A 10867-nucleotide genomic window follows, 5' to 3' on the forward strand; every position below is an offset into this window, starting at 1 on the left:
ATAATTACAGGGAGCAGGAATGTGGTTGGTGGCAGCACAACCTACCATTCAGCCACTGTTGGTATGTCGTGATCTATATATGCACTTTCACCTTCTCTCTATTTTCATATTCATATGCAATTGTTACAGCAATTAAATGGGGTAAATCTGTTAGTTTTAGCTACATTAATTCCTATGAACGTTGCAGCCGTGGAGGGCCAAGGATTCCTAGCCAGGGACATAACCTTCCAGAACACAGCTGGTCCCTCCAAGTACCAAGCCGTGGCACTGCGAGTGGAGTCTGACTTTGCAGCTTTCTACAAATGTGGCATGCTGGGCTATCAAAACACTCTCTATGTCCACTCAAATCGTCAGTTCTTCAGAAACTGCTTCATTGCAGGCACAATCGATTTCATTTTCGGCAATGCAGCTGCTGTTTTCCAGGACTGTGACATCCGTGCTCGCCGTCCCAATCCAGGCCAGACAGGCAATGCAGCAGCTGTTTTCCAGGACTGTGACATCCGTGCTCGCCGTCCCAATCCTGGCCAGACAATCACAATAACCGCCCAAGGGAGGAGCGATCCTACTCAAAACACTGGTATTGTGATTCAGAAATGTAGGATCGGTGTCACTTCTGATCTACATCCTGTCAGGAGCAATTTCTCAGCGTATCTTGGGAGACCCTGGAAGGAGTATGCAAGGACTGTTATCATGCAGTCATCCATTAGTGACGTCATACACCCAGCCGGATGGAACGGCTTGAAGGGTCGCTTTGCGCTCAGCACGTTATCCTTTGCAGAGTATGAAAACAGTGGGGCTGGTGCTGGAACCTCTAAAAGGGTTACCTGGGAAGGATACAAGATGATCACCAGTGCAACTGAAGCTCAAAGTTTTACTCCTCGCAATTTCATTGCAGGCAGTAGCTGGTTGAAATCCACTACTTTCCCTTTCTCACTCGATCTCTAAACTGGGTTTTTTTTTTTTGTGCGGTGCTACTATATTTCCGTACTTCTTGGAGTTTTGTGTGGCTGACGTTTTTTTCCCCTCATGTTTTTGCTTACAAGTTTTGGTTCATGTTTCCTCTTCCCCGGTGGGGAGTTTGTCTTTTGGTCCTAGCTAGCCTGGACTTTTATGAATAACAGTGTGTGAGAGTATATTTAAATTTGTTTGTTATTGTTGTTTGAATCTCTAAGTATGACTTTTCCATTAGGATTATTTAATTTAGAATTAAGAAATTAACGTTTCCTCACATGAAATCAAATTCAAGAGATGTGATAGTTAACTTTTTATTAAGATTTTTATTTTAAATATTTTTTTAAATCAAGTAGGTCAGATAAATATATCAGATCTAAAGTATTTGAACTTAATTATTAACCATGTTTAAAAAATATAGATATAACAATCATTCAAATTCAAAATAATATAAATATATCAAACTCTAGTTATCTGAATTTGAAATTTAGCTAAGTCCAAAGTAATGTGAGTCTGATAAAAATATCAGATCTAAAATGATAGTCAATTAACTTCAAAGTAATATGTGTTTGACAAAAATATCAAACCCAAGGTATCTAGATTTAGCGGACAGCCAAGTCCAAAATATGTAAACTTGATAATCAAACAAATTTAAATTAAGTAATGTAGTTCTAGCAAACATGTAGGTCTAAAAAAACTTAGACATTATCAATTCTAAAACTTTTTATATGATCCTAAACGATCCTCTACAGATATAAATGTTAAAGACATGAAAACCATCGTATCTCTTCATCTAAAATAATTGTTCACATTAAGGTAATGATTTCTCTATACTTATAGGTATGTACAAGGTCTTTTAAAGAGCTCAATACCATTCTTGTTGTCTCATTAATAATATGCATATAAAAGTTTTTTGTTTTTTATTAATGTCATAAAAAAATAGAGGATTTTCTAGCTTTTTTTTATATATAAAAAACAACAAAGTCTAAATACACTTTGTTAATACACTTTGAATCATTCAATCATTCAAGTAAAAAATACATAAACTCTCTTTTTTCTAAAATAAATATACAAACATTTTAGATTATTAACAAATTTAAAGCTAAAAAACAAATATATTTGTTCATAGGATTTAAAGTTCTTTGAGGTTATTTATTACTTTAAGTCATTATATATTTTGTCATAAAAATACTAATTTTATTATTAGAGGGTTTTTAAATTCTCCCAATTGTTTTTACAAGCATTCAAGAGATGCAAAATTGATAATTGATGGCCAAGTTTGTTTTGGTATTTAACTTGGATTACAAGTTTATACCGGTTAAGTAGTTTAGATCATAGTTGCGGAACCTGATGCAATTCCTAGGAATAGATGCCCATGAATACTGTGCTTTTCACAGGAGAAAGTGGAGACACCAATTATGAAGGCTTACTTGGTGGGCTTCTTAAGACTGTCGTGTTGAAGGGAGCTGGCAGCAGTTCTCTCAAGCTTCATGCTAACAGAAGCAATCCTCTAAGATACGCCTTTTGACAATCCCAACTTTAATGAAGCCGGGAAAGCAGCACCAAGGACATGCAGGAATCACGAGTTCGAAGAAATATTACTCTTCTTATTCTGAGAGAGAGGGACATTTCTTTCTGCTTAATAGGAAGCCTTTCCTTCTGAAATTGCCTCTGATTACCCTCCTCCCTGTCAATCTTCATTTTCCTTGAAATTGCCTACAATTTATTAAAAAAATAATTTTATGTGCTCAAATGTAACTACCAATATACTTACTCAATGAAAAAAAATAGAGGAAATTATATTTATCCCATAAAAAATAGTTTCCCTATTCAATTATTCTTTTAATTTCTTTTCATTAGTAATTACAACTGGAGTTTTTTTTTTTCCTCACCACTTTTTGTTGTATATATATATATCAGGCCGGCCAGCTCAAAATGGAGCCCCAACCTTCAAATTTACTTTTATTGGGCCATCCATGATGAAGCCCCAGCCTTCAAAACTCACCGATCAGTGACGATAAAGAGCTGGGTACGAGGAATGAATTGTTGGGAATGGTTTGATTGAGAGGAACAAAGCTGGAATGTAAATGATAAAAAAAAAAAACAAAATATGAATCTTCATAGACCCAGGAGAGTTAAGAATAAAAACAAAACAAAAAATAGAAATGAGATTATCGCTCCTCAATAGAATGAGTTTTTGTTTTCTTAAAACAAAAAATATATATTTGAAAACAATTTTAAAGCAAATTTCTGTTTTTTAAAACATAAATGATAAAAAAAATGTTAATCTCATCTTTTTTATCTCAAAATAATAACAAAATACCATGTCAAATGAGTTAAGTGATCCCCTGTATATTGACAGTGTCAAATGGGGGTATGCACTAATAATATTTAGATTTTTATTGATAGTTTAAGAGTGGATATCCCAAATTCTTGATTGATTTTTATATATTTTGGAAATCAATTATAGATCATTTTTCATATATAAAAACTAGACTTTGTCTTGATTGTTTTTAATTCTTTTTTAGTTTTATTTAATTGCTTTATTTACTAGAATTTTATTGTCATTATTTTAAACTATTCGTTGCTATGCCAAAACCCTTTAGACAATTTATTGAATGCTTTCGGTTCACCAAAATACATTTTCAGAATACAATTTCGTATGATTTGTTATCAAATGTAAAATATGTTTTGGGATGTAAAATACACACCAACAAAATATATGTTGGTGAAAATATATATATATATATATTGGTGTGTATGCTAATGTAAAATATATGACGAATTACAAAATACGTACATTGTAACCAAATCAATGATAAAATTACGGGGGATTAGTCATATATTTGATCCCTGTATTCTAGACATTCTCTTAATGTGTGTGACACTCTATTTTGTTTTTATTTTGCTGGTTTCTCTACTTTAAAAAAAATTCTTAGCTTGGTTCCTCCATCTAATTTACCATTAATTCTTGAAATGTGCTAGATATTGTCCACTTTTACTGCCAAGCTGTTGCTAGTAATTAATGGTAGAGATCACATTAAGAGTTTTTCTGGATAAAAGGAATCAACTAAATAAAAAAGAGTAGAAGGACCACTTTAAAAACGTATCAAGAGTAAAGGGACTAAACATATGATTAATGCAATCCCGGAGAAAAGAAGTGCTAGCCACAGCCAGCTCTCAAGTGTCTCTCCTACAGGCAGCTAGCTGGATAGCGGTCCGTGACGATTGATTTGGCTCAAAAGATACACTCCAGCTTAACCTCTTCGTGATCTAGAGAAGAAAGAAAAAAACAATAGTCCTTCAACTTCACTTCTTTTATCTCTTCCATGGGTTTTTTGTGTTGCAAAAACCCTAATTATCCTCTTAGTGATCTATGAACCTGGCTAGAGCTCTCAGTACGTACTGCCCCTATACTTATCATTGTTCTTTTGTAGCCTTAGGGATTGAACTTTAAGAAGGTCCCCCATTTTAGCATTTAAACAAAGCAGAATGATCATAAAGGATAAGCCTTTAATTTCCATTGTGAATGAGATAATTAAAGCAGATTAAATTGACATTAATTTATATTTTCTTTATCAGGAGCCATATTGAGATGGAGAAGCGATTTTGGGTGTGGACATGCAGGGAAGGAGAGATACCACTTTTTCACACGGGGCCAACGAATTACATCTACTCCATTGAGGGGCAAATTATTGACGAATTGGACAGGGGCAAGAGCCCATTTTCAGCTAACAATCCTGATGAGGCACTTGCGTTTCTCGTCCTAATTAGCATATCTAGCATCATGCATTTCTGAAGTAGAGGAGCTGACCATTTTATGATTTCCTGTCATTATTGATTGTGCTTATTCTTTTTTTTTATATTTAATTTTTGTGAAAATCAAAATAGAACAATTAGGATTATGCTAAGAACTTGTGAGGAGCTCGATCGCGGGCAGAAAGTTGGAGTTGTCGTGGTAATATTAATAACTATCAGTACTCATCCTCTGATTGTTTGACTATGGGCTGCAGGAACCTATATATCAATACATAGCTTCTAATTTCTTTTCTTTTTTTTACTTTTATGCCGCGATCCAATGTTTATTAATATGATCTTTCTTGTTGCTACATGACGTCGAGCGATGTCTTTATTTTTTTAACAAAAAGAATAATTTAGTTTTTTTTTATTGGGAAAAATAAAGATTTCATTGGAGTCGTTATCTAATAATTTAAGGGAACTAGAAATCTAAAATTAAATACTGGTCCCAAAGATTCAGGTAGTAGGTTAATTATGATTAAGTGAAGGCAGACACCACCCTTAAAACATCCTTTCAGAGAAAAGTTACCCTTACTTGTATGTTTTTCTTATTTGATTCAAATGCTATTATATTTTGAGCTTATTTGTAATTTTTTAACATGATTAATGTCGGTCCTTAAAAATAGAAGACACGTTAAAAATGACATCAGTCCCTAAAATTAGGAGACTTTGTTTAAAATGTCAACGTTTATTCCTAAAAAGGAGAGTTACGTCTGATTTATCAAAAGAAATAATAATGGACATAATCCATATTTGGTATTTAAATTTTTGACATCGGTCCTTTTCTGTAAATAAAAGAGACGTGTCGACAAATAATATTTATTTTATAAAATAAAAATTATTTTGATATCATTGACAAATGAATATATCAAATCTTGAGAATTGGGTTTTTGACCCATGAACAGTTATATGATAAAATGGGTGTTGGACCCGCGTCGTTATTTATTTTTTATTTTTTTACATGCAAAAATTTACCAATATTTATATATAAAAATATCAAAAAATACCATAAAATATCATAGAAAATTACATGAGTACCCCTGTATAGGTAAAAAATTGAAATACCCTCAGATTTATTGAAAATTTATGAAAATGCCACTGGCGGCGCGTGTGGCTCACGCGCAGTTACTGTTGACAGCGGCAAATTTTTTCGATGAGATTCCGGCCAAAAGATGGTTGATTCTGGTAGATCTGAAGACGAGGATTCTGATGGTGGTGGTCTCGTTGGCCGTTGATAGCTGAGGATGGAGAATCGACGACTTGAAAGTCGATTGGCCGATGATGGTCGCGGCCTTTTTCCAGCCCAAATAGCTGGTGAAAAAGTGTAAAACGGCTAGGATTTTGCTTCAGAGGAGGCGATGCCCATTTCTGTGGTAGTTTAGCGGTTTGAAACGACCGGAAATGGGAGATCGGTGGAGAGAGAGAGAATCACCGGCGAGAGGAGAGAGAAGCTCTGGGTTTTGCTATGGTGTGGACGAGTGTATGGTGCACTGATGGATCTAAATGCTGTCAACTGTTGGATTGCGGATGAAGAGATCGTGTGGCTGTGATTGGTTTGATCTGCAAGTTGATCAGACGGTCAGGATGGACTGGGTTAGGATCTGGTGTGTCGCGGTGTACCGAGTGTTTGGTACACCTGCTGACGTAGCGCAACAGGATCCAAGGGCAGATTATGTTAAAGGCTGAGATTGATTTGGGTTTTAATCGGGTGTGGTAAAGCCTATTGTATTCTAAAAAATCAAAGGCTCAGATTTAAACACTATTAAATCTAACGGTTGGGATATTTTTGATATTTTTCAATTTATTTAAAAAAAAATCAATATCTTACTGGGTGTAGAAAAAGTATATAAAAAAGAAATAGTAACAGAAATAGTAATGCAAATAGTTACTCTCGAATTCAAAATTCGTTTATGTCTCTCCCTCTTGTGTGTCTTGATCTTTTGTGTGTCTTGATTTCATTGGTTATTTATAACCAATGAAAGAGGACAGCAAAGATTATTCAGGTAATCACGGGATTGTGCAAAATTTTCAATGTACAGCTGCACCGCCTATCATCGATAGAAATCCTCCGACTACTATGATAAAATTGAATTATTTTTTTAGTTTTATTATATATAATAATAATATTTATTTATAGGGGTAAAATTAAAAATTCAAATCAGTATTATAAAAAGCTTTTCATCTACTAAAAATCAATTTTAATTACAAAAAAAAAAATCTTTATACAAGTATTAACTCGGTGGACCAGGTTTTTTGACCAAAAATAGGCTGAAACTCATTTTTTTATCACGGTCGACATGGTGGGACCCGTATTGACCCAGTGGACTCGGTTTTAATCGAAAATGACAGTTTTGACCCGAAATAGCCCGAAACTCATTTTTCATCGCGGTCGACATGATGGGGCCCATATTGACCCTGTGGACTCGGTTTTGACCCGAAACGGCCCGAAACTTATTTTTCATCGCGGTCGACATGGTGAGACCCGTATTGACTCGGTGGACTCGGTTTTGACCCAAAATGATGGTTTTGGCCCGAAAAGGCCCGAAACTCATTTTTCATCGCAGTCGGTATGGTGGGACCCGTATTGACCCGGTGGACTTGGTTTTGACCCGAAACGGTCCAAAACTCATTTTTTATCTCGGTCAACATCGTTTAACCCGTATTGACCTGGTGGACTCGATTTTGATAAAAAGATGCGGTTGACTCGAGAAAATATATTTTAAACTCTTTTTTTTTCTTTTTTTTCTTCTCTTTTTTTTTATTTTTTTTTTGTTATGAATAATAAGATAAAATAACATTCAAAAAATTTTAATGAATCCAAAATTAGATTACAACATCCTCCATTCGATGTATCAGGTAATATACTCAGGCTGTGTTCCAGTTATCATTTCAGACTATTATGTTCTACCTTTTAATGATGTTCTTGATTGGAGCAAATTTTCTGTTCGCATTCCGGTTGCAAAGATACCAGAAATTAAGACAATTTTACAGAGCATTCCTGAGGAGGAGTCTTTGGAGAAGCAAAAGAGGGTTATTCAAGTCCAGCGACATTTCAAGCTCAATCGCCTGCTAAGCCCTTTGATGTGGTGCACATGGTCATGCATTCTCTTTGGCTCCGGATCAGGCTTAATATCAGGCTGCCAATACTATGATTTCACCATTTTACTTAAATTAACCCAAAACTTCAGACATGGATGTAAAATTAATGTGTGGAACACTTACCTAGCCAATTTAGTGGTGTATTGTAGACGATGAAAATGAAATTTCAACTTCAAGAATAGTGTTTAGTTAGTGTATAGGAGATAATATATATATATATATATATAACAAATATAAAAGAGATATGCCTTGTTGTTACAAAAATTTTACTCTAAAACTGTTTAAGAGATAATTTATATATTTGTCTCTCTCTTTTATTCTAAAGTATTAGTCAATCACAATTCAATTCACCTTGTGTTAACCTAGCTAACATGTATGCCAAGTCTTGAATCATCCATGTTTAATATTTTTTTGTAAATCCACTCTTGGCTCGGGAAATTCACAATGAAATTTATTTTATATATGTACAAACCCTACAACTATGAACTACTCAGTTAATTTTTACATCTAGAATACTTAATTTATTGCAATAAAGTTGTGAGAAAATCGTTCAAGTTGTGATTTGAGCAAGTCTCCAAGAGAGAAACTATGCCTTTCATGTGAGCTAATATTTTTTCTTCTCGTTTTGTTATCATTCTTGACTTCAAGATCAATTAGACCCATTTCTTTCTTCATTGACTTGATGAATCCCATATCAACTTCATTCCCTGAGATGTCTCTTACATAGAAAGCATTCACTGCTTTCTTTCCTTTTGTTGCTATATCTGCTCGAACGACCGCAAGTCCGTTTTCTCGGAGAACCCTTGTTATGTCCGATAGTAGCCCTACTCTATTTTCTGCACATAACTTCAGCCAAACACCCTGTGCACAAATAGGAAAATCAATATGAATTTCATCAAGAAAATTATGTGATGATGATGATGATCGATAGATAGATATTATGAATCGGACTCGAGTGATAATTTTTTGTTTTAACAAGAGCTCACCTCACAAACCCGACGCTCTATGGCAGCCTCTAGGCATTTTATTACTCGTTGTTTCTCACTTTCTGTGTTAAGTGGATATCCATCGTCATGTCGAATAAAGTATTCCTTTATCAACACATGTTGTGGCTAATTAGTCATTCAGAGAAAAGATTGTAGCATAGGTTATGTTCAACAGCGTAGGATGTTCATATATTAGAACTTACTTGAAATGCACGGCCATCATGAGAGACAACTGAAGCATGGAAAATCACATATTGCATGTCAGTTAGTGTGCATACGGTATCGAACATAAGCCTTGGCCGATCCTTGCACTCTATGGTAACAATTGAATACCCTTTTTGGTCACAATTCTCGATCGAAACAGCCATCTTCGTCCCTCTTTCGGTGATATTCATTTCGGTTGAGCTTCTAGGCCCATCAAAATCCCTTACTGAAAGCATGAGTTGATGCAACCTCCTTTCTACGTTGGTCATGGTGCCTTCCCCTGCAAGAAATCCCCCGGTTTTCACTTCTCGATTCTTGATTTGGAATGGTCCAGTACTAATGCTTGGCTCCATGTTGGCACGGAGCACTGTGATTAGATGATCCTCGATGGAGGCTAAGCGGTGGGGGTCTTCGATTGGGGTGTGAGAGGATTGATCGGAAATGTACGCGACACAAGCTAAGCAGGCATTGTGGCTCCAAGCATGGGCTTCCACAATGTTGCAATGAAGATCTGCCAAGGTAGCTGATATCTCGGAGAAGAGTCCAGGCCTATCGGCTCCTGACATTTCAATGGCCGTATGCTCGTTTGAATGGTCGGCTTTGGAAACATTGTTGGTATATGCTCTTGCTTTAAGGGGACTTAGGGTACTCTCCCTTGTTGTTCCTATAGCCTGTAAGAAGTTTTTAGGTCGAGTGGCTCTTCGTTAATCACAATTACAACGACGCTAATCACTCTAGCTTGATGAAAGACTACATTAATTACCTGCTGGATACAGTTAATAACATTTTGATCTCTAAGTTTCTTGCCTTGCTCATCTTGTACATGAAAAACTGCAAGATCAATGCACAAACCAATTGTTCTTCAACAAGGCTTGATAAGACCCAACAAAATGTTGTAAATAGAATGCAACCAAATCCAAAAAATACCCTACCATCCATGAACCACTCGGCATCAGAGGAAATATAGCTTTTTGAGATGAAGAGATTCAAATCTGTCATAACTTGCACAACCTCCAGGAGGAGGCCCTGCTTATTTACGCTGTCCACCTTCACTACCGTGCAATCTTCCATGCTTTCATTGTCAATACAAACTCTACAACTGCAATGCAATGATGAACAGTATAAGGTGGCTACATGAGCCTGCAGCTATGGATTGTTATAGGCTTCTGTATTGAAAGGTAAATTACTTACGTGGGCCCGTAGATCCTCTCAGACAGATTATCAAAATCAGGATCAAAGTAAGGCCAACAAACATTCTTCATTCTGCCAAAAGAAAGATCGAGAATGTAAGAACTAAAAGACTCCAAGATATTGGTTTTGTTTCTCCTTTTTACTAGCCTGTGAAGGACTTGTTGGTTCAGTGATCCAACATAAAGCTAGCAAATTGCTAAAAATAATCTAGTAACCGAAAGTGTTAATGTAGGTACTCTTGGCTTAACAGCTCATCAATACATGAAAACAAATGGTCCAAAACAAATCTACGTTTTTCCAAGAAACTGAAGGTAAAAAGTAAAAAAAATAGTACAAGCTTGTACTCAAATTGTAGGTGTTCTTTAATAAATCTAATATTTGTACAATGTGTTTTCATCAGTTCATTTAAAAAAATCTACGTTCTATCAATATTCAATCAATTAAACATTCATATTTTTTTAGTCAATTGAGTATACTTTATCCAGATTAAAAAAGATAGTACTTCAATTAAACTTGAAAAGAAATTCATATTTTTTTTTAGTCAATTGAGTATAATTCATCATAATCGTCTAACAGGGTGAAACCAACATTCCATATATATATATATATATATATATATATATATATATATATATATA

The 10867-nt window shown here is 35.1% G+C and overlaps 2 protein-coding genes across 4 annotated transcripts in view; one reads left to right on the forward strand and one right to left on the reverse strand.

Moving 5' to 3' along the window:
* Nucleotides 1–1161, forward strand: part of LOC105136132 (pectinesterase-like) — a 2168-nt gene extending 1007 nt beyond the window's left edge. The window contains exons 2-4 of one of the 2 annotated variants that reach the window (XM_011041347.1): nucleotides 12–61; nucleotides 188–400; nucleotides 467–1161. In XM_011041347.1, the coding sequence (XP_011039649.1) occupies nucleotides 12–61; nucleotides 188–400; nucleotides 467–945 (742 nt within the window). In that variant the 3' untranslated portion in view covers nucleotides 946–1161. Of the gene's footprint in view, nucleotides 62–187; nucleotides 401–466 lie in introns of both variants that reach the window. The other variant, XM_011041346.1, reaches the window with a different exon arrangement.
* A 7182-nt stretch (nucleotides 1162–8343) lies between these two features.
* The window catches only part of LOC105136133 (uncharacterized), a 5529-nt gene continuing 3005 nt past the window's right edge, over nucleotides 8344–10867 (reverse strand). Inside the window, exons 2-7 of one of the 2 annotated variants that reach the window (XM_011041349.1) lie at nucleotides 10230–10301; nucleotides 9971–10137; nucleotides 9802–9869; nucleotides 9038–9709; nucleotides 8835–8939; nucleotides 8344–8709 (exon numbers count right to left, since the gene is read on the reverse strand). In XM_011041349.1, coding sequence (XP_011039651.1) covers nucleotides 8365–8709; nucleotides 8835–8939; nucleotides 9038–9709; nucleotides 9802–9869; nucleotides 9971–10137; nucleotides 10230–10300 — 1428 coding nt within the window. In that variant the 5' untranslated portion in view covers nucleotide 10301 and the 3' untranslated portion in view covers nucleotides 8344–8364. Of the gene's footprint in view, nucleotides 8710–8834; nucleotides 8940–9037; nucleotides 9710–9801; nucleotides 9870–9970; nucleotides 10138–10229; nucleotides 10338–10867 lie in introns of those variants that run through there. The other variant, XM_011041350.1, reaches the window with a different exon arrangement.

Source organism: Populus euphratica, unplaced genomic scaffold (assembly GCF_000495115.2).
Source record: "Populus euphratica unplaced genomic scaffold, PopEup_1.0 scaffold51.1, whole genome shotgun sequence".
In the NCBI taxonomy this organism is placed as follows: domain Eukaryota; kingdom Viridiplantae; phylum Streptophyta; class Magnoliopsida; order Malpighiales; family Salicaceae; genus Populus; species Populus euphratica.